The 23,807-nt window shown below is 38.3% G+C and overlaps 2 protein-coding genes across 5 annotated transcripts in view; one reads left to right on the forward strand and one right to left on the reverse strand.

Moving 5' to 3' along the window:
- Positions 1–258: 258 nt before the first annotated feature.
- Positions 259–11,211, reverse strand: LOC116728416 (putative monooxygenase p33MONOX). 2 transcript variants are annotated; one of them, XM_032576524.1, is made up of 9 exons: positions 11,060–11,211; positions 9,156–9,279; positions 8,477–8,541; positions 6,858–7,033; positions 6,666–6,780; positions 6,372–6,499; positions 5,076–5,176; positions 4,781–4,968; positions 259–2,903 (listed from the first exon to the last, which is right to left on the reverse strand). In XM_032576524.1, the coding sequence occupies exons 3-9, from the start codon at positions 8,499–8,501 to the stop codon at positions 2,698–2,700; spliced, it is 939 nt and encodes a 312-aa protein (XP_032432415.1). In that variant the 5' UTR covers positions 8,502–8,541; positions 9,156–9,279; positions 11,060–11,211; the 3' UTR covers positions 259–2,697. The 2 variants fall into 2 exon arrangements, with proteins under 2 accessions (XP_032432415.1, XP_032432414.1); XM_032576523.1 differs by having other exon boundaries at positions 259–2,906; positions 11,060–11,210.
- A 2,885-nt stretch (positions 11,212–14,096) lies between these two features.
- Positions 14,097–23,807, forward strand: part of pof1b (POF1B actin binding protein) — a 34,460-nt gene continuing 24,749 nt past the window's right edge. Inside the window, exons 1-3 of one of the 3 annotated variants that reach the window (XM_032576071.1) lie at positions 14,097–14,876; positions 20,348–20,434; positions 22,040–22,042. In XM_032576071.1, coding sequence (XP_032431962.1) covers positions 14,331–14,876; positions 20,348–20,434; positions 22,040–22,042 — 636 coding nt within the window. In that variant the 5' untranslated portion in view covers positions 14,097–14,330. Of the gene's footprint in view, positions 14,877–20,347; positions 20,436–22,039; positions 22,043–23,807 lie in introns of all 3 variants that reach the window. The other 2 variants (XM_032576072.1, XM_032576073.1) reach the window with 2 other exon arrangements.

Consider the following 23,807-nt stretch of genomic DNA (forward strand, 5'->3'; position numbering starts at 1 on the left):
CTGACAGAAACTTTCTACCAGAACGGAGTCACGCCTACAGACAGAACATCAAACTGTGATGCTTCAGTCTGATGAAAGGGGGAGAGTGACACACTGACCACTAAGCACCTGTAAACACAAGTACTATGGACTCATCTTTAACAAATGGAAAGTAGATACATCAAATATCAACAGTTAGTGACCACACAGAATGACAGCATCTGAATACGACCACAGCAGTTACAAGTGGTAAACTTTCAGTATTTTTTATTTTATTACATCAGAAAATAGTAATAAGAAAAAAAAAGGTTCACTTTATGGTCAACGGTGCCAATAAAAAAAAAACAACTTAAGTTCTTAATGAAGATGCTTTGCATGGGTAATTTTACAGAAACGTTTATATATAATGTTAGCCATCACCTGCAAACCAGCACAGTAAATAACTTAGCTAAATTAAGATAACTTGGCAGTAAGACCATATTTTGTTATTTAGGGAGAAAATATATAAAGTGTTAAAGTTATATATGTATATAAAAAAAATGTTGTAAAAAACAAATTCCTTCAAATGCAGCCGTCAGTAAAAACAATGGAGAAAAGTGAGTTCAATTAGTGAAAATTTCACATTTCTTTACAAGACGTTTGAGCTCAGGGGGAGAACAGATCTCTGATTTGAACTCTGGATGTCTTCATCCTTTTGATTTCTAACTGGAATAATGTCTGTAAAGTTAGAATATGTTAAATATGTACAACGAAAAAGGAAGAAAAAAAAAAAACTTAAATAATTCAGCTTAACCTTCCACAGGGCAGGAGCCTGTCAATTCTTCCTGAGACAACTTTTACAATATATCTGGAATATTTTTGCTCTGTTGGTTTGATCACCACTAAAGTGGTTCGACTTCTTCGTCCCGTCCTGCTTGGTGTCTCATTAACAAGGCAAATGAAAACAGTTTCTACAGGGGATAAAGTGCATCGTTACATCTGGGACCATAATCGCGTTTTAACTTCAGCTGAACAAAACAGCAGGTGTCTGTAGGCTGACGTCAAGTTGAAGCTTTTATATAACAGTTTAAAGAGCAGAAGGTGAAAGAGACGATTTGATTTTACACACAACATCAGAACATATAGAAATGTTTAACTTTTTTTCTGCTGAGGTGTTTGTGGCGGACATGTTGGAAACTTTATACTAAGTGGTTACGGCTCACAGGTTTCATGAAAAGTGATTTTCGTTTGGTACCCAGCAAAAATAGTGACATGAATACAACAGAGTTCAGTAGGCTGAAAACAAAAGAATCACGATAAATGTAGCGAGCAGGAAATCTTTCAGTGACTATTTTGACCTTTGTTGTTTTGGACTTTGTTAGCTGTCAATTCAGAAGAATTTTCCTCAGAGTGCTGTCAACATGAAAGAGTATCTGGGCTGCTGGAGATAAAAAAAACAAACAAAAAAACAAAAAAAACTCAAAATCTTCTACATTAATGTTAAATATTTGCAAGTAAAAGAATGAGATATTCTGGGTTTGGATTCGCCATGAACGCCTCAAACAGGACCTGGATAAACGCCTAAACACTGAGAGGAAAGCTGCATGGAGTCTGAACTCTGGAGATGTTCACATACAGGAAACATTTACAACTGCTGCATTTTCTGTGGCGAATGTCTGATTACATAAAGTCAGCAAATACATCACAATTTATGCTCTTAATCGTGTAAAATTACTTTTTTTCCCCTGTGTTAACATTCGACATGGGAGAATATCTAATTGTTTTCTCATAAATATGTGAAGATGATTTAAGAATTTCTGAGTTTGGCCACATTATTTCTTCCACTTCATTTTTTATCTGCAACGGCCCTAATGCTCGGTAATATTGCTCAGGAAATGTGACTCAAATAACATCTAACATAAAACGTTATTTTGGTTTGATCGGGGCGTTAATGTCATAAGAATCAATGGAAATAAGACAAAATATAGCAGAAATAGATTACATTTTACATGTGATTTGACTTTTTTACGCACCTTTATCTGCATAATTCATGAAAATACTTGACTAAAAATATAAAAAACAAAAAAATGAGTAAAATACATGCATGTGAAGCAGGAAGGGGTGAAGGGAGGGTAAATGCCAATGAATTAATCCAAAGATGAAACTATGTTTTTCATGCTAACTATTTTTTGTAAAATAAACAAACAAAAAAAAAAGCTGGGTAAAAATTGTCAACATAATAAACAAGGTGACATAAACCAAAAACATGAGGGAAGAAAATATTGAACATTATTTTTACAGATTAGCTAAATGAAGCTAACTATGCTCTAGCATGAACCCAGTCTGAGCTGCTGAACGTCTGAACTGTAGAGCTCTGCTTCTGAAAAACCTTCAGCTGGAGTTCAGCTCACCACTTGTTTGACATTACAGTTATGATAGATGGTCAGAGCTCTCAAGTTCCAAACTCAATGTATTTCAATAAATTTTGAATTCCTCCTAAATAAATAAATCAAACCCAGGGGGGTTTCAAATGCTTTCACTCTGACTGGAGTTTATTCTATTAATGATATATAGAAAATAGAAACATGAAATGAGCAGCAAGCACAAAATGTCTTTGGAAATGCCAAGACTCATGTTTCTGTTTAACCTGAACATTAAGAGACTGTGAACAGTAAAATGAGGGACCCTGGGGCGTTTTTTTCATGTCGTGGGACCTTGGTCGTATCGACGGCGTTCGTCTCAGAAGCCGGACGGCGTCAGGATGTTCATGTCTCGGTGTTTGAGCTTGTGGGGCCGCGCTCCCTGCCGCCGGCCCTCTACCGTGGGGATCTCCATTTTGGGTGGGGACACCCTCTGGGGGTTGTCAGCCAGTCGCGTGGCCTGCGACTTCATCACCTCCATGGGGGTCGGCTTCTGGGCTCCACGGTACGCCTGGATGGCAAAGCCTGCTGGGAGAAAAACGCAGCAGTCAGCATATGCAAAAACTCAAATTGGGTCATCTTTCAGTGCAGTAGCATTATTTTAGACAGAAAAATCTACTTTGAAATGGACTACATTTAATAAAGAAAACAAAAAACTGTTTTAGGAAAACCATCAATAATCCCTTAAAAGATTCTACTGAAGCATCTTTTCTAGATTGTTTTAATACAAATTTCAAGCAACTTCTAATTTGGCATCGATGGTGTTCTGTTTCCTTTAGGTATAAATACGATACGACACAGGATTGCTTATTTTAACCACTCTTCAAGATGGGAAAGACAAGAGAAAGTGGCCTGTAAGGAAGGCAGATATGTCAGAAACTGATTACAAAGAACTAGCGGCTGCCTCCAAACCACACATCTCTACAGACCATCTGGAACTGCTTTGCACAGAAGAAAGCGAGCGTTTCCTTAAACAATTCATGTAGGTCTTAAGTCACTTATTCATAGAGCTGTTTAAAATCAACCAAATCTGATTTAAAAAATAATTATACTGTTCATCCAAGATCTTATCTCATCCAAGCAGCCAAACAGAGGATAAATGTAACACTGGATGTCATCTGCATAGCAGTGGAAAAGTTATGACTCACTCTATTCTTATTTAAATGCATTTTTGAGCTATGTTATATATCAGAGCTGAAATTATACATTTCTAATCCCCGTGTTTACTTTGCAAATAGTGCATTTTTATTTGCTTTGCACTTTTGTAGCAATTCTTGTTTTAAAATGTCTCTAGCTAATTCAAAAAAAATACTTATTCTGAACTTAACAAATTTAAAATCCCTCAGGAAGATAAACAAATCTCAAATAATCCCAAACACATCCAGAAGCGATTATTCCCTGGTCACCTACCTAGAGTCATTCTGAAGGAGAGATTTTAGGTCTCCAGTTCAACCATTCCAGATGCTACCATCTAACAGCAGCTTCTCAGCAGCGTCTGCTGGTGTTCATGTGTTTATGTAGAGGGACGTTCTGCGTCACTCTTTGCAGGGGCCAATGACTGACAATGTGAATGTTGATCAGTGTTTACTGCTAGTCTGAAGGTCCTGCTTTCATCCTTTAACCCAGAATGTGGCTGTGAATCTGGGACAGAACCTCAACCTACTGATAAACCACAGTTTTTGTAGGTCTAAGACCTTTTTAAGACCATTATGAATACAATTTAAGATCTGCATCATGACAGAAATGTACAAAAGAAAACTGAATATTTTACATAGTAGTAATGCTTAGCTGTTTTGCACTGAATGAACATATGGCTAGACAACAGAAGTGAGCCAGAGGCTAAGACGAACATCCTCCAGGAAACTAGCGATAAACTTACACTAGTTTGCTAGATAGCACATGCATGCTAGCAGCTAGTTAGTGGTAGCCTCAAAAAGCAATGAGGATGTCTGCGCACGACTAAACGTTTCCTCGACAGCAAAATCCTGCAAGAAAAATGAATTATGGAGAACGTACGACAGAGTCCTGCCACCACAAAATTAAGACCTGCAAATTAATGCAATTAAGGCCAACATGCATATCATCACCTTCTTAATATAATGGTCTATCTTTGGCAAAAAAACAACAACAACAAAAAAAATTACCACCTCTTTCTTTCCTAAAGATGTTTAAAGCAAAAGAAAAAAAAAATCACTTTTGGCAAAAAATAAGACCATTATTTTGACGATATTTTCTACTGAATTTGTGACATTTTAAGGCCTTAGTTTTAGATAAGCAGATATAGGACTTACTAAGGATGCGCAAACACCCTGTGAACAGATCACTCATGCTGGACAAAATGAGTTTGTGTTGCTAGAACTTGTTTCTGTTGTATTTAAGCATTTGCAGGCCTTTACTGTTACCTGCAGCAGAACCATCTGGTCCCACGTCAGAGGCTGAACTCTGGACAGGAAGTCGAGGCCCAAACACGCCCCACCGCTCGACCGCTCCACCTACGCCTGGATCTCCCGCCGCTCCTCCTCCTCCCATGTCCACACTGCTGTTAGAGGAGCTGATGCTGACCTCTGACCCTGTACTCCCGAACCAGCCTCTGCAAACCAACACAAACAGCATGCCAGCTTTCAGGCCCTTATCCAGGTCACGCCTTTGCACAGAAGCAGGGCTCAGACCACAGGAAGCTGAAAGCTGCATGTGTACCTGCGCTGCTGCTTCGGCGAGCTGTGCGGAGTGTTCGATGGAGTGGACTGGGCAGAGGAGGATTTCTCTTCTCTGGCCTCCAGGCTTTGGATCTGCAGCTTCTACACAACAACACAGAGGGTATCTGTTATCTAACATTGCTACATCTGATACAGATATTTGCCAAAGCATTCAAAGCCTTTGGACTTTTCCACATTTTGGTACATTACATAACAAACTTTAATGGATCTTCTCGGGATTTTATGTGACAGAGCAACTCAATATGATATGGAAGGACAATGAAAGATGATATTTGAATTTTTTTTTTATTTAACATTCTGAGAATGTGTCTGCTTTTGTTTTCAGAACCCTGACTCCATTGAACATGAATATTTTGCTGAGATTGAAATCTGCCAGACTCCTGTTTGCAAAATATGTTAAACTCAGTCAGATTCAGTCAGAGCAATTTTGCACCTTCTAAATTTGATATAGGTTTGAACTTTCAAGCTAACCCCCCATAGCCCATCCATTTATGGATGTATGTTTAGACTGTCTATCCTACTTGAAGCTGATCAAGTCTTTTGCAGCCTCCAATAACAACCAGGGGTCTGAACACAAATGTGCACCGAGACTTATTTTATAATATTTGAAAACTATTCTTTATTTGCCTTCCACTCCAGAAGGAAAATTTCAACAGCAAGCGGATGAATTCAAATAATAATAGTTCAAACCAGGCAGAAAATACTGCTGGAGTTGCATTTTTTAGCTTCGCTAAAGATAAAATACTTCCATCAAATTTGGATAAGTAAACTCCAACAGGGAAAAAAGAAAGGAAAATAGAGGAGGATGTAACTACAGACCATGACGCAAAACAATGAGGAGTTATATTGTATATCATTTAATACCATAAAGTCTTACAGAATCTCTTCATATACAAAAAAATACTTCTTCCATTTCCACTAAACACTCCACTGCCTCGAGTCAGAACGTAATATCTGCCCATGACTCAAACGTTTGCCTGACAGAAAAGTCCTGCAAAAAAATAAACTACATAGAAAATACGAGATCAATACCTCTGCCAAGATGAAATTTAAGACCTGTAATAAACATATATAAGGCCAACTTACATGTTTTTGAATACTTTTAAGACATTTTAAGGCCTTGATTTTGGATGCATGTATTTAAGATTTTTTTTAAGGATGTGCGGCCACCCTGTTAATGTGATCTGCAGCTGTGATTGGTCAGCTGGCCTGTAAACCCAGCATATAAAGCACACGATTGGCTCCTCATGTTTTCTTACTGACGTGCTGATCTGACCTGGAGGGACTCGGGGACGCGGTGGTGGTGTCTCGTCTCCTCCGCTGTCAGGCCTTTGTGTGGAGTGTAACTGGTGTCGGTGAGGCCCGCCGTCTGCTCAAACTTGTACATGCTTTCCTGAGTGTGCTCTGAGGGCGGATGACAATACATTCACTCTAGTGGAAAGCTGCTTGATAGCAAAATCTACTTTCAAGTCTTAATCAAATAGTCTGATTTAGAAAATATTCAGATAGCATGGAGAACTTTCCACCCTAATAAAGGATCGTTACGTAGATTATAGGAGCTCCAACTTACTGGTTATGAGAGAATTCATGATGATGGACGACGCCTTAGTTTTCACCACAGCAGGAGCCTTGAAGAGGCCGCCATCCTGCCCGGCAGCCTGTTTGACGGCGCCGCCTTCATCCTCCTGTAAGGTCAAACAGTCAGACTGAGAGTGGACCTGTTGGGAAACGATCAGGCGTGGGAATGGAAACCGTGTTTTACCTCGGCCAGCTGGGAGAACTTCCTCTCCGGTATTACAGGCCGCCTCCACAGGTTGTTGATGCTGATGTCGTGGGGCGGCGTGGACATGGGGGCCTCCAGGTTGTCGTCGTAGCTGAGGGCCCGCCGAGTCATTCCGACGGGGAGCTTCATCCCACCCATCCCAGAACCCTCGATGGCTGCAGAGATAAGTTCATATTTTCTCCTCTTTCACTGTGATATTACTTCATCTCCAGAATGGAGAGATTTCACTGTAGCAAAGCGGCTCCGAACAAAGTGGACAAAAGCTTAAAGTTAACATTAATGTATTTTTGTGCTTGGAGTCGTTCTTAACTAAATATTTAAAGGGAATGAATCAGTTGAAAGAAAAAAAACGGAAACTTCTGAATAAAGGCTCTAAAAATAGGAAAATATCCAAAGACATTTTGTTCCATTCTTTTCAGCTAAGAAATAAGCAGGGAAATCGTCTCCAACTCAAAAAATGTTGGGATGATGATTTTCCAAACCAAAATCATCAAAAACAGAAATATTATCTGAAGCTCATCTGGATGAGCTCAAATGACAAAAATGTGAAAAATGATAAACTGATGGCTCCTTAGAGGAATATTAGTTTACTATAAGCAGACAGACTAAACCTATTAAGCTTCTGATAAAACTGTGGTGAACATGGACCTGAAATAAGTCACTGACAAGGAAATTCTAAGGATTTATTTCCTCAAAGACTTTGAACTTTTATATGTTGAATTGGTTTATTTACAAATAAATATTTTTAAAAAAATCAATTATGAAAATAAAATGTTAAAACACAAATTTAAAGTTAAAAAATGTATTAAAAAATGACCCCCCCTCCCCCCTCTACAATACTTAGTTTATAAATTGGATTTAACCAAATTTAAAGAAAAATCCATTGTAGAAATAATCTTACCTCCATCTGACAACTTAACTTGAGACAGACGGACCTTATCCTTCCTAAAATAACTCGCTTTGCTTGTTTTATTGGGTGTCCTGACCACAGAACAATTTAAAAGCAAAGTTTCAACATATTCAGTTACACATTAAATTATGAATACTATCTGGTGACATGGAATATGATTCAGTTAGGAAAATAAATATTGTTCAGTCACAGCAAAGTTAATGGTTGGTTTAGGTATGAGGTTGCAGGCGGTTGCAGCTGCAGGTTCATATGAGGTGCAGAAGCAGTTGCCAAGTTTTAAAGCTCCCATCTGAGGCGACTGAGAGACTTTGGTTTTGTTGATATTCAGGTCAGAATATTCCCACAGATACAAACATTAACAGAGCAGTGAATGACCTGTGGTAAATCTCTGCAGAAAGGAGGAGTGATCATGTTTAGTAAGTCAATTAAAAAATTTTCAGACCAAACTAAAACTTGCATTTGTGACCAATATTTATTTTTTTTTAAATCATTTTATACAAGTTAATATTTCTTCTTTAAAAAAACTCTTAACCCAATGAGAATCAAATGAGCCTTTATTGTTTGGCTTTTGTTACATAAGACGTATCCTAAAAAAATAAAATTAAACTAAAGTTACTGAGCAATGGGCAGAGCACGTACTGATTTATCAATTTAAAACTGACCTCCATTAATTCATATCAGTACTCACCTGGTAAGTCACCAGAACCAGACATAGCTGCAGTTAGTTAATAAACAAGTTGAGTCAGGGGAAACCTGAAAGGAATGAAAGGAAACAGAGAGAGAGAGGCGTTGGCTTAAATCTGTCTGACCTCTAAACTGAAATCAGACCAATTTCTGTTTAGAAATCACACTGTATTTCTAAATAGACCACAAGTATTAGACTTATGTAATAAATCTAATACTTAGACTTGTTACAGCAGTACAATCACGTCTGAAAATTTTTGTAAAAACAAAAACAGGAGCTAAATTGAGTAAATTTATTCAAAAGTGCAAATTCTTGTTGACTCTGCGCAAACTCCTTCTGGCACAAGAGCAGCATTCTCCTGTACAACTTCACAAGGCTGGAGAATAAAGACACAATGAGCTTTGACCTTAGTGCAATCTAGGGCTACAAATAAATACAGAAATAAACATTTTATTGCCCAAAATGCAACAACACAGCATTCCTTTAGTGAATGCTAGATGAATAGTAGCAAAAAATGCATGAAGGTTCAAAACTGGATTTTACTTTTAAGCTGCTGCATATTAAAACTTCTTACACATCATTACCACAACTTTCAGTTTTCAGGAAAAACTAATTCCTTACATGGGACTTTTGTATTTCAGTATTTTCCACATAGGACACATATTGTGTTTAAGAGTCCTACCTTCCAGTTTTGTTGCTCTGACTTGGGCTAGAAGGAGTGGAGGTAATTGTTATACTGGTCTGTGGGATGAACACAAACGCCTCTGGCAATGCATTGTGGGAGAGCAGCAATACCACTGACGCAACTGAGGAGACAGCAGAGAACAAAAGTGAGTCGTTCCATTGCATAAATCCTGCAGAGGACAAACAACCACTCAGTGTTTCTCCCTTAGAGCCAACGGCAAGGCAGACAACCAGAGTATGGGCAGTAACACACAGCACACCACTCTGTGCTCACCATCACTTATTGTAGGGAAAAGATTGAGAAAGCAGCTGGAGGAAGTGGAAATGAGTTTCCTGTCTCCCAGTTCAGCCTCGGCAGACAAAAGACTAAGTTCACATGGAAAACCAATGACAAACTCGATCAAAAATGGTTTTACCGGCAAAAATTCAACTGCTAAAAATTGTCTCGATTTTTGGTAGCTTGTTAGAGTTCAAGGGAAATGAATTATTGCTTTGAAATGCAATTGTATGCAAGCCGGTTAACTTCATAAAAATGTTGCTAAATAAACATTCCCTGCAAGAGGTTGAGAACAAAACAGCAATCACAATGTAAGTATCTTTGGTTTCATTGCAGTGTTTTTTTTAATTTTTTTTTTTTTCATCAATTACTATATTCTGCTGTGGTTTCCATTGACTCCTCTCTCCCCCAGTCTAATGCCTTTTGTATTTTTTCTTTATCCATTTTTAACTGTAGAAAAAGTCTCATGAGGAATAAAAAGGTATTTAACTTTTTATTAAGTTATCTTACGATTAAAATCCACTTTTTATTGTCTAAAAATACGGATTTCTTTCTTGGGTCAGTTGGTATTGGAAACACTGCTGCCTTGGAACAAGAAGGTCTGGTGTTCGAATCTCGACACGGGGTCATTCTGGATGGAGTTTGCATGTTCTCCCTGTGCGTGAAAGGGTTCTCAGTGGGTACTCCTGCTTCCTCTCTGAGGAACACGTTAGTACGTGTGGTGCGACTGTAACTTCTGTCAAATATTTCAGGGTTGAATTGTGTGCAGTGATCCAGCATCTGCATCTAAAAATCCCCTCACAAACCAATCACTAGCCTTCATGTGGGCCAAATTACTTCCAAGAGGGTCCAATTCTTTCAGAAACTGTACGTTAAGAAAAGGGTGACACATTTCTTGCATAAACTTGCGTGGAGCCAACAATGAGACAGCAACTCAGATTGCAGAGGACAGAAGATCCAATAAAGAGTGCCATGGCAAGGGAAGCTGGTTCCGTTATTAAACCCTTATAAAACAGGATCACTGCAGCCAGGCTTTAATGTGCAGACGTGCACCTCAAACTGAAGACATGTTTGGTTCAAGAGGGCCTTGAGGCAAATATTTCTGAGCTAAAATCAGCTAAAAAAAAAAAAAAAGACAACAAACTTGAAGGTCCTGACAGGGTCATCTGTTTTAACAATCCATAACCAGACTGCATTCAAAAAACAGCTAGAAGAAGAAGAAGCATTGCTGTTATTGCTTCAGACCTCTCGTTAAATTTCCGTTTATTTTATTCCATCTAACGTGGCCGAGATTAGTTATTCGTCGTTTAAAAATATTGTCAAGTGTACGCTTCTACGAAGAAAAATCCGATCTAAAACACTTGTTGTTGGCCATCGACAGTATAACTAGACTCGAAAATGATATTTTTACCCACTCAAAAATTAACATTAACTGCCAACGCCGCACAAGACCCGACTACAAACTGACCATTTACGTTGCAAAAAGTCAATTTCGTTATCGTTTTGCGCAGAGAATAGCGGAACCTCCGCAACACTGTGCTGAAAAGCAGAGTACATCAAACAGATAGTAGGTAAATATGTCTGAAAACGGCATTATTGGCGCATTTTGAATAATTCTCTCTCACCTGAAGTAACAAATGTATCAAAGCAAAGACGCAGACGTCGTTAATACGCCGGTTTCGATTCGTAGGCTAGCCTTGCAACAAAGCAGCTGGGCGGCAGCCATTATTGTGTTTGCAGACGGAAAAGCTTCCTCATGCACTGCAGGTTTGGTTGGTCTCGCTGAACATCGCGAGAAAAATAAGTGCGCGTGTCTTTTAGCTGTTTGCCGAGATAGTTGTGAGATCTGCTCCGTTTAAAATATATATTTTAATTTCGACGATATTTCAAACAGAAACAGGTTTTTGCGTCCAAGCTGTTCTAAAAATATTTCCCTTACGAATTTCTTTGGGTTTCGTTTTTTTTTTTGTCACATATAATGTTTCAGATAATTAAAAAACGTTCAATATCAGACAATAACCTAGACAAATATATCCAGCCCTAATCATGATTGCCCCCTTGCTAATTGATCATGATTAATCTTTATTTTAATCAGTTACATGCCATACAGAGGCCTACGGAAGAGGATTAGGGCCACCGAAAAAATGAAAAAGAATTCTGACTTTAAAGTTGACTTAAAAAAAAAAAAAGAAATTCTGAGATTAAAGTCAGAATTCAGAATTCTGACTTTAATCTCAGAATTCTCTTTTTTTTTGTGTGGCCCTAATCCTCTTCCGTAGAGGCCTGATTTATTACCTTAGTCTGAATATGAATGCTTCTCTATTTACCCTTAACATGCGGCAGGTACAGCTGGATTTCACCACATAGGACAGTTAAAGGATATTCTAGTCCTATTCTACTCTGATTTGAACATAACATAAAGTAAAATAAGGATCAGAAAAAGTAGCAAAATAGAAAACATTGTAGAACAGATAGGAAACAAAGTCACTGACATCCTTCAGAGTGAGAAATACAGCTAGAAAAGTAATTTTAAAATATTTGGGACTGTTGTGACTTGACCTGAAACAGACTCTCCACAACCTCTAATGTGTGGCTCACACACAGTTTTTTAATTTTTGTTTGGGAGTTTTCGATTTTGCCTGTGGGAGAAAGACTACGCCTGGACATTCTTCTTGCTGCTTATAGCAATATAATAATAATAATAATAATAATAATAATAATAATAATAAAATTATCATTATTATAATACATTACATACTGTAGTTATTATTATATTTAAACATTATTATTATTATTATAGTATTTACTACTATTTTTTGTCTCGAAATAAAGATTTTCTTCCTGTCTAAAAGGCTGTATTCAGGCACGAACCGCCACAGGGATTTCAACGGGCTCTGGAACGGGCTCTGGAACGGGCTCTGGAACGGGCTCTGGAACGGGCTCTGGAACGGGCTCTGGAACGGGCTCTTTGCACGTACGGCGCTGAGGTCACATCCGCTGAGCGAAATGCGGCTGACTTGCTTCCGCTTTGAGTGGCCATGACCGCAAGGAAAGAAAGTAGTATTTCAAAATCAATTTCAGCAATACCATGAACACTGTTGTGTTCCACGGTGCACGGCGTCTTCCAAATATAACGGGCGTTTACGTTTTCATGGACTTCCAGGCGATCCTGACTTAAAAAGACAATGGCACACAATTTCACGTTAACACCGCGTAGCAAAGTTTTCAGCCTTCACTTCACTTCACTCTGGATCAGCTTCTTCAGCCTAAAGCTGCTGGTGGGAGAAGAATGGTTAAAGGAGCCGTCCCTGCGTTATTTCAATGGAACAACTTCTGAGTTCAGCCTGAAAGAGCGAGTGTGTGGGAAGGAGAGACCAGACCAGAGCCAGACAGCCGAGCAACTGATCGGCCTGTGCAGTGCACTTCTGCAGATCACGATTATTGCTCTGTCCCAGAACCAGCTGGCCCTGACATGACAATAAATGAAAACAACATATTAAAAGAAGAAATAAAAGCACTAATAAACCAGATCGAAGAACTGAAAATCCAATCTACCTTTGGATTACAAAGGTTCGCAGGGTCTGATGACGACATCCGATTTTACACAAGGTAAGCTTGCACAACGAACCTTTTTCTTTTTAAAATTTGGGTTACTCACCCCACCTCTGGTTTGTTCATTAAATATGTCTGAACTCAAAAATACAATAAACAAACTTACATTTCGTCTTAAAGTCACACTTGTTAGGTCACATGCGTCATTGTTCAGAAGTGTTTTGTATTTGCTGAACCTGCTGCGCTATATGGAAAATAAAAAGTATGTAATGTTACTGAAAGTATTTTGCATTTTTTCTAACATAAAATGCAAGAATTAATACAATCTACTGCCGTAGTTTCAAAAGATTTTCAACTTTCTAAATTACATTTTTTGGAGGCTTGGTGGTTGTAAATTATTTCTATTCTTTAACAGGTAAAAGTTGTGGTTACTTTATCCACTTTTGCATTATTACAAATAATCTGCAATGTTACTGTGTTGTGTACCAATAGATTTGCAAGTTATGGTCACTTGATGATGTTCTGGGGGCTCATTGAACCTTCTGTCCACAAAATGATTCGCTCATCATTGTTATGAAGGGTCATTTGGTAAATAATGACACTTTTAATGCAAAGTTTCTCTGAACGTTACATTAAAAGTCCATCAAAAGTGCCAACTTTGCAATAAAGTGTCATTATTTACAAAATAATACAAAGTCGGATTCTTTATTAACCGGTGTTTGTCTCCACCTGGCGGCTGAATCAGATTATGCATGTTTGTTTTTCACCTCTACTAAAATTTCCAGCTTCTGTTTGTGGCTTTTAAAGTGAGCTCGTTATTTTGCCTTTGGGCTTGAAGGAAACAGTGTGAAGTACAGTAGCATACATGTAAGAGGAAATGTGCCTAGCCATTGTTGCATGGTTTTTTGTGTGTTTTTTTTTTTCTTTTATTCATGCGAAGGTAAATGTAATATCTTCGCAAAGAGTTTTTCAGGGCGTTGCCAATAATTAGGCCGACATGCCTGAAGTTGTGTGCTGGGCTCCACGGTAAGCCTCCCGCCTTCCCTAACATTTGCATTCAGAGCAGCAGAGCTCCTCCCTCATGTTTCAGGTTATCCTTCACAAACAAGTCACTCCTCCAACCGGACTTTCCTACCCAGTCTTCCCAGCTGAGGAGGAAATCAGTCGGTGGCGAATCACCAGTTTGCAGACAGAGACACCCCACGGAGGAGCTCTTTAGAATTCTGCGTGTTGTTTTTTTTTTCCTCACTTCGTGGACTCTCCCAAACTTTTTTTTTTTTTTGCTGCGGCTTCGGTTGTTTTCCTTTCGGTCCGAGCTGCTCTGCTCCAACGTTTTGAGTCAACATGTCTCACCACACGACCCAGAAGTTTCAAACGTACAAAACGATGACGTCCGAGCCGGTTGTCCAGTCGACCCAGAAGTTTCACACTTACAAAACGCTGACGTCCGAGCCGGTTGTCCACACGACGCAGAAGATTCAAACGTACAAAACGCTGACATCTGAGCCGGTGGCCACGCAGGTGTTCTCGACCAGGTCGATGTCACCGGCGTCTCCGCTCCCACAGGTCTCTCCGGTGTCTCCGGTTTCACCGATACAGTTGTCTTCGGTCTCTAATGTGACTACGCTGCCGGTTACCGCGATGAACGGCTCCTACGGGACAATGCGGTACCTGGTTCCGGTGCAGCAGGCCATGCCCCAGCAGAACTACGTGTTCATGCAGCAGCCCATGATGCAGCAGCCCGTGTTGCAGCAGGCCGTGGTGCAGCCCATGGTGCAGCCGATGGTGCAGCCGATGTACCTGCAGACTCTGCCCCGTGTGAGCAACAGCAGCAACCATGCGACTGAAATTATCTACCAGCAGCAGCAGCAACAGAATTTTATTACTGAGGTGAGCGCTTCCGTCTTTCTCCCTCTAAAGAGAGAATCACTAGAAAATGGAATGTTGCTCTGAAAACTTTCAAACATTCGGGCTAATATTTGTTAGTTCGAGCAAAAGTTCAAAGGGAACATAAATGATTCAAACTTGCAGTTTTTGTTTATGATTTAAGGTACATATTTGAGTATAAAAAATGATCTTGATCAAATGTATGGCAACTTTAACAAAATTTTACTGCTTTGGACTTTGACTTATTTCGATGAACTGACCAAGAAAAGTGGAGCACATTTACGTCACATGCAACCTCAAATCATGCTGCCTTCACTGTCCTTTAGAAGAGGGAAATCAAATCTCTTGCTGATGTAGATCATTTTTAAACATGTGATATTGGCCCTATAAGTAAAACTATGTATAGTAAGTAAACAGATACTAATAACAGATGTCATAAAAATACCAAAGTCTCAAATACAGGTTTAATATACACTATTTTCTGAACATTTTGCAATTTATTTCCCTTGGTTGTGGTTCCAATCTCTGTTTTGGTCGATCTTTTTAAATACGGACAACTATGATCTTTGAGCATCTTCCTGTTGATGCATTTTACTTTTTAAAATTGTAACCGCTGTTTATTACCATCTTTATCCCCCGTATTTGTGTGTTTTGTAAAGGTGCAGGGACGTGGCTGGTGTTTGTTTGGTCATGTGATAGTAATGCGTGTAGGATTGTCAGGTGTTTAACTGAAGCAGAGGAATGTCAGCCAGGAGTGTTGTTTCATACATTTGTAGATTTTTTTGCCGTCTTTGACCAAACTTGAACAAGGACAGTTTTGGATCCACTTTGACAACTGATGGATTGAGTAATAGTTGACATAATATCAAATCGAGCTGATCTGCAAGGAAATGTGCTTATGCAGCTTCAAAAAGTAAAACGAATAAATATGAGGTTTCTCAGATTTGATTTAATTTGATCAAGAGTCATGACCACGTAGGAAAAGAGTGACCAAACCAGAGATTGGAACCACGATCAATGGAAATGAATTGCAAAATCTACAGAAAAGATGCTGTTAAGTATCAAAATTCACAAATAACTAGACATAAATGGCTAAGTGGTTAACACATGGCAATGATATGGTAGTAAGGGACAAAACCCTGGGTATAAAATGGTTTTGTAAATTGGAGAAAAGGCAAATTGATAAACAAAAATATCAATTCTAAATGTCATTGAGATGTAGAGGCTCTGGTCAATCCATGTTAGCTCTGTCTGCTAACATGGAACCAGAAATATGGGAGGGTCCACATTACGAACCATACGTTTGAAAAGTGGATACTAATGTCTTGGAAGCCATGACTACTGTAAGATAGTTGAGTACAGAACAAAATGAGGAAAGTGCAAAAAAAAGTGAAGGGAGAAAATAACCAACACCCAATCTAATCTGGCATATTTCAGCAACCATTCCAAACTCTAAGTAAACAGAATGGAGTCTCAACACTAAAACCAATTATTCTTTAAGCTTTGTATGAATAGTAATGAATTCCTTTTGTCTTCAAATTCCAGGTTAGACAGATCAACAGAAACCCTCCCATAAGTCGAGGGTTTCTCTAAAAAGTTAACCTTAAAAGCCACTATTGGTGCAGATCATGAAATGTGTTATAGCTCAAGAAATACTCTTTATTTACACATCTAGTTGTTTGTATCTCTTTAAATCAGTGGCACCCACAGTTCTGAAGTATACCTAATAGTGATCATGTTACTTCAGAGTTTGTAGATTTGAAATTCAGAGATTCGTTGTTGTTTGGTTGTTTTTGTTAACTTGTTCAGTCAAATTTAATAGTTTCTCGACTCTTGACCAAATAATCAAGGTATGTTATGATGCAGCGTTTGCATTTCTGAAGAAAACCAAAAGCAGCTTAATGAACTAAACCATTATTTTTGATCCTCCTATTATTTCAGTTCACTCTAGGGCTCCTAATAGCGAATGGCTTCTTGTTAAACTGTTTATAACGTCATTTGTAGCAGCTTGAAAATGTTTGACTCTTGACTTATGATTCTTGATGTCTATGGTGATTGTGTGTCATTCTTCACTGCCTTCACTTTTCTGTTGTATTTTGTTCTGATTTTAACAAGTAACAACTGTACTTGTAAATCATTATGACCTACGTAGTTATTGAGGCCAGAGTATGCAAGGCTTCCTGGTGGACTGGTTTCTCTGTTTTTCTCAACCAGGTAAATAACTGGCAAGCAGCTCGTTTTAAGAGCTGATTCTGCTGCTTGACCTCTTGTTTTGTTTTCATAAATCAGTTTGGGCTCACACTGAGCTGTCAGACATCTCTGTTTATTAGTTTGCCAGTCATGATCCGTCACAGATGTCAGGGAAGACAGAAATGCGGTGCAGGGCTGAGGCCTCAGACAGGCTGTGGCGCTGTGGGAATGTGTGCTATGTGGCACCAGATTCTCAGTTCTCACGCCGGGTTCTGACTTTTCACAGCCTAGAGCACAGGTGTCAAACTCCAGTCCTCAAGGGCCGCTGTCCTGCAGGTTTTAGATGTGCCACAGGTACAAAACACTGGAATGAAATGGCTTAATTACCTCCTCCTTGTGTAAATCAGTTCTCTAGAGCCTTAATGACCTAATTATTCTATTCAGGTGGTGCAGCAGAGGCACATCTAAAAGCCCTTGAGAACTGGAGTTTGACACCCCTGGCCTCGAGTATCTGTCACAAGATACTCTAGGCCAGATGAACAGAAAGCAGATGACGTAAAGGTCCGCATACCTGCAGATGTTTTGCTAATTTGCATACAAAAACAAACTCCCGCAGAGTGTGAGCCTTCCAGGTTTGAACTTCTGGGTTTTATAACTCATAAATGAAGGGTTGTTAAAGACATACTACGCGTCTTTAAGATTTAAAAACATGACATGGCTTTGTTTGAATCCATTGTAGTTTTGGTTGGATGTTTAGAGGCGTATCTTGCTGGAAGTTGAACTTCCACCCAAGTCTCAAGTTTTTCCCCAAGTAATGTCCTGTAATGGTTCTTTAGTATTCAACATTTCACCAGCACACCTTTGTCCACATGTTTTATGTGCCCCCTACACGGCTTTAAGCAAACTTTGAACAGGTTTTTGCTTGCCACTTTTTCATAAAGGCCAGATTTTTGGAGTGTCCAGTTAACAGTTGCCCTGCCAACAGATTCTTCAGCTTGATCTAATCATCTCTGCAGCACCTCCAGAGTTAGCATGAACCTCTTGTCTTCTTCTTTAATTAATCTGCGTGCCTTGCATTTCCTTTCTGTACTCTTTCCATTTTTCAAATAATCAGTAGCAGCGGTGTGTACACTTTTGAGACTGCGTTAATAGGGTGCTAATTTTTTGTTTAGCGCTTTAACCTTTGCTGACTTTGGAATTGGTAATTTACTTGGCTATTTTGTAAACTTTCAGTTAAATAAAGTTTGACATCTGTTTTGAAGGTTTGGTTATGAACTGTTAAAGAATTCTTTAAGTAGTTAAGATGTTTATATCCATGCTCTTATTTTGAAGCAAGGGAAGACCGTTAACGCAGTATATCATGCAGGTAGGTGTGAAATAACAAATTTGACCCTGTTAAGGGAGATGTACTGTCCCACATTTTGTTATTGACACATTGTGTTCATCTACATGGTTGAATTTAGTGCTTTAGCATAAGCTTTTGCTAAGATCGCCTTCCGATGGAAACTGTTCCCTTCTTTTGCAAGGTGAACACTGCTGAAGCAGAAAGAGTTCTGAAATACCTTTAGATTAACATTCTGTCCCTCCCTACAGTATAATGTTACTTCATTAATATAAACTCTCATCGATTGTGCTGCCGGTTAGAGTTTCTGCTTGTTTTCTTGTTAATGGCACCAGTCTGGTCCTGAATCTAAGTTCTTGCCGGTTAACTTGTTGTTACTCCGCTCATGATTTCACAGAGGTTTACAGAAGACTCCTGCTGCAGGCTGTAAAACATTTGATTCATATCAGCTTCTCCATGTCTTCCTCTTTTGCCTTTATGCATAACTTGGCTTTCTAAGCAGTAACTTCCTTAGTTACTGATTTGCTTATGTTTGGTTTTCAGTGCAGTAGACTATTATCAAGGTATTTGAGGTGCTTTTTTTAATCATGAGTAATATGTGCCACTCCCTCTGTGACTCTGCTGCAGCTTACATTTGTAACACACATGGCAGCAGCCTCCCACAGTGCAGTGATTAAATCTGCTTTCTGTGTGTTCAGCTCCTTTCTCTTTGACATGTGGATTTTTAAGCATATTGCATAATGTTCTGTCTGAATTTAGTTTTTAAGGACACGCACACCGTTGAAATCAAACCTGACATCGTATTTCCAGTGTAAAAAATAATAGAATTGGTTTATATTTCCCCTTTTAATGAGTCACGCTAAATACATACATAATATAATATAATTATTTAGAATACAATAATTTATAATACAGTAGAGCACTGTCATCGTAGATGAGAAATATGAGGTTTAGAATCCGGTAGGGATGGCAGGGCAATAAATCAATTGCAAGATATTGCAATAGACATGTGATCAATATCAATATGCCTTATAAAATATTCAATAATTTCACTTCACTTTGATCCAGAACCGCATGGCATTCTGGGGGATGTAGGCAGAGGAAAGGCTTTAGCAAGGTGCCATCTACTAACTCACTCACTTGTTTTTGTGAAGCAGTTTAAGGCCACAGTTCCTCATAATCACTTAAAAATAAAAAGAAATGTCATGAAGAGAAAACTGGAGATAAAACAGGAAAGGTCACGCCAACAGTTTGGCTGTATTTCAGATATTTAAAGCAAAAAATGAATCAATAATTATTCATATTGACTAATATGAATTACGTATGTGGTGGTAAGTTTTTTTAGCCTTACGGTCCATCCCTGCTGTAGTGGAGACTTAAGGCTATAGGAATGGTATATCATGTCATATCATATCAGGAGGTAATTCTGGCTTACAGCTGGCTTTTTGTTTTGCTCATACCTTCAGAGTGACATCAGGGTAGAAAGACAGGCATCAACACCTGCTTCACTGACTGTAAACACCAACGTCTGTGCATTATTACAATGTTGTCAATGGTTTGATATGTTTTGTTTTTTTTTAAGTCATGAAAAAATGTAGAACAGCTTTTTCTTGCAAGCATCTCATTTCTTTTTGGAGGTTTTTAAAAGCTGCAGGTTTAACCTCATCGACAGACGGGATCAAATCAGACTTATTTTAATATTGACCTCTTCTGTTTGCATATTTCCTTCTTAAACTCAAGGAATTACAATAAAATCAGCCTCTTATGATTTGTCTTTTGTCATAGCTCATTGATTTTACTGTGTAATAAAATTAATTACATAGTAAAAGATGCCTTTGGATATTCTTTTTACATTAGAAACCAGTAAAGTCCTAATTTCTGGGCCTGATGTCCTAAAAGATCTGATTCTCTTCTGTCTTCTTTTTCTGGTCGTTTGTTCCAGATGGACGCTCAAAGCAGCCATTCAGTGTTCAGCCAGCCGTCCAGTCCCAACAAGAGCGAGGCAAGCATGCTGGAGGTGGAGCAGGAGGTGAGCAGCCTAACAGATAAACATAAAAATGTACCATGAACCGCATTGAAAATCCTGATTGGTGAAAAGAGAATACACAGTCAAGGAAAACCATGGAATTGAAGTATTTTATGTCTGGATGAACATTGGTTTGTAAAATAGGAGCATGGAGCATTGCATGTTTGCAATTTCAGACTGTATGCCCTGATTTTCTTCCTATTGTTGCTAATTACAGTTTACAGAAAATGAAAAAAAGTGCAATAACAATTATTATTATTGCACAATTACGCACAGTCATGTCAAAGTTTTGACATTTTTCCATAGGAAGCTACGCCACAAAACATTATTGCTAAAAAATCTGGCTTTGTAAGCATGTTAATGGAAAATTGAGTGGAAGGAAAATGTGTGCAAAACACAACAAGCAACACTTTTCACAAATATATCTTGAGCCGTAACTGTCCCGTGCTTTGTGTTAATCCACTACAGAACTAGAGGTGTCAGAAGTGTCCTATCTGGGCTAGGGAGAAATAGGATTGGACTAGGCCTGTCACAATAGCAAATTTTGCTGGGCAATAAATAGTTCCAGAAATTATTGCAATAAACAACGTTTTTCTTCTGACACCATTTTCAACTAATATATTGATAATTTCATAATAATGCCAGTTCAATTTCTCAAAGACAAATAAACTTTAATTTTGTACAGAACATTTTATATTGGAACTGGAAGACTTCTTCAATATCATAAATAAAACACGACAGCCAAACACTATAAAAAAAAGGACATAGAAACTGCACACAAGTGAGTCAATAAATAAAATGGGTTGAGATGGTTCTTCAAACAAATTGCAGTTCAAAAAATATTAATCGCCAGAATGGAAATTATTAGACCTTATTTCAATTCATCATGAGATTGATTAATTGCTTATTACGACAGGTTTAGATTTGTCAGTGGTTGAACATGCTCTTATCAGATGAAAAGAAATGTTGAATTTTACCATTCAGAATCATTAGGATTGTATAGAAATAAATGGCTACAATGTTATGTTGCTGAAATAAATTAAGTTTTCAAAGGTTTTCCAATTTATTCAGACACACCTGTCAACAAGAAGCCCTTTGAATTTTAATCCCAACTTTAAGTTGCAGTTTTCTTTTCTTCACTGTTTTCATAAAACCGGGTTAGAAATGCTAAACGTTTGGAGGATCATTTCAATGCACACTTGAACTCCGAGAAGAGTCTGACATCAGCATCAGCTCTCCTACAAGTTGAAACTGCACCAACAGACGCTTCATGTTAATGAACTCAGGTGAGCATTCTGCAATGCTGCAGATAAACGAGCCAGCAGCTTGTTGCAACAAGTCGAATGTAGCTTTTTAAAAAAAATAAAAATCAATCGGGTCATTGAAAACAGAAACTGAAAGAGTCTCTTTTTCTACTCTGTGTCTGAACTGCTGCAGCTCAGAGAAGAAATGTAACTGTGATAATGAGAAACAAATTAAATTTCTAATGAAGCTGGGAAGCGATATTACACAAACATTTACTTGCCACTCCCATGAAACCAAACAGCTAACGGTTGAAATTTACCCTGGAATTACTCAGAGTGACTGTATCAGTCAACATGATCTCAGGGGGTGGAGAGCTAATCCAGTCTGATATTAAAACGCTGCCCAACCTCTAAATTGTAAACGATTATTTGAAAAGGAAATCACCCTACAACAAATCTGTTCTACGTAATAGTTAAATAAATTGTTAAGGAATTAGTCTGGAAGTGATTATGAGCCAGACATCTGGGTCTGTAGGAGCATAAGTGAACTTTTGCTTGACATAAAATTCCAAAGAAAGCATTTGGCGGATACAGAACATGACTTTGAGGCGGGAGAGTCGTGTGTAGTCTTTGTTTGAGACTTCAGAGCTGAGTGTGCAGCCTCGCCCTCCTTACTCCACATTCACACACTTAGCCCCACTTTGCTCTCAATCACAGGAACTCCTACTGTTGCAAGGATGAGTGTCAAAACCGGGGCGTGTCTGGCTGCGTCCCAGAAGCCTTTGCGATAGGCGGGGAACATTCCTTTGATGTGAACCTGCAGCGTCGTGTAGTTAGCAGGGAGGCTCTTTGATTTATGGTGTGTCTGTGCCATTTGACTTGGCACAGCCGGACAAAAGTCTAAGCTGCGTTCACATGAACAGAGGAGGAGTAATTACCACTGCTGTGTCACTTTGGACCTCTAACTTACTGTCTAGATGAGAGGGAGGGAACGCTTGATCAGAAGAAACGTGTCCTCTGGGCTGCTGTTGAGAGCTTTCTTTAACTGGAAATCCTAAAGTTTGCTCAAAAATCAGTGAAAAAAAAGGAGAAAAAACTATAATCTTTTGTCAATATTTAAATGTTAATAATATCCATTTTTGAAGTAAATGTTTATAACTATTCATGCTTTTAAACATATATCTGTAACTATTGTTTGACTTTCTTTTACTAAACTCAAAACAAAAAATGCATAAAAGGCCATGTCTTTTTTTGGTGCGTTTTATAGAGTGAAAAAAGTGGGAATTTTTAGTTTTGATGTATTACACAGAAAAAAAACAGATCAGACTTTCCATTGCTTGACCTTCTTGTTACCAGTTTGAGATGCCTGAGGGGAAGAAAATGTCTAATTTTGATAACTGGTCGGCTGATTAGTGGATCACTATTTAGTTATACCTATACCCTGCAGTATAATTTATGATAATATGCCCATAAAGAAAATAAGGTTCCCAGCATTAAGATACATTTTCCACTGTAATTGTGCTTCTTGTCTATAATTTTATGATGGACAAAAAAGGAAATGTTTTTAATCTTTGCTTATCTTATTTGCATACAATCAGCATATTTTTATAAAAAGTGATGCGGCAGATTACTTCTTACATGCTTGAAATGAGTTTCTATGCTACAATAACAGTGGAGTCCTTTTTATATTTTGTTTTTCACCTCTGAGTTTGACCTGAATGTTTTCAGTGAACATCAGCGGAGGGCCTGACTCTATTTTGTCAATAATGTGAGAGTTTCTGTCACCCACTGGAGCAGCGTTTTGACTGGAAATCCAGAAACGGAGGCTTAAAAAAGAATTACTCGCCAAAAAAATAAAATTGTTTAACTTGCCTGACAGCAAATCAGAAACAATATTTTAATAAAAAGAACAAAGATGTATTATTTTGTGGAAAATGGATATGTGAATCTTTGTAGATATCAATCAGTCAAGTTTATTTGTATAGCTCATTTCAGCAGCAGTTTGAAATGCTTTACATAATAAAAACAAAAAAAATTGCAAAGTTATTATAAAACACCAAATAAATATAAAACAAAAATGGCTTTGCATGTTAGCCATGTATTTTTTTTAGGGTTGATTATTATAATTTTCT

The sequence above is a fragment of the Xiphophorus hellerii genome, chromosome 11 (assembly GCF_003331165.1).
Source record: "Xiphophorus hellerii strain 12219 chromosome 11, Xiphophorus_hellerii-4.1, whole genome shotgun sequence".
NCBI classification, from domain to species: domain Eukaryota; kingdom Metazoa; phylum Chordata; class Actinopteri; order Cyprinodontiformes; family Poeciliidae; genus Xiphophorus; species Xiphophorus hellerii.

Bases quoted from the DNA above. Each gene is read 5' to 3' on its own strand.
- LOC116728416 (XM_032576523.1), bottom strand. From the start codon at position 8,501: ATGTCTGGTTCTGGTGACTTACCAG. The intron at 6,781-6,857 runs GTAAAACACGGT...TTGACCTTACAG, and splicing joins AGTTCTCCCAGCTGGCCGAG to GAGGATGAAGGCGGCGCCGT. The intron at 4,969-5,075 runs GTACACATGCAG...GTTGGTTTGCAG, and splicing joins TCGCCGAAGCAGCAGCGCAG to AGGCTGGTTCGGGAGTACAG.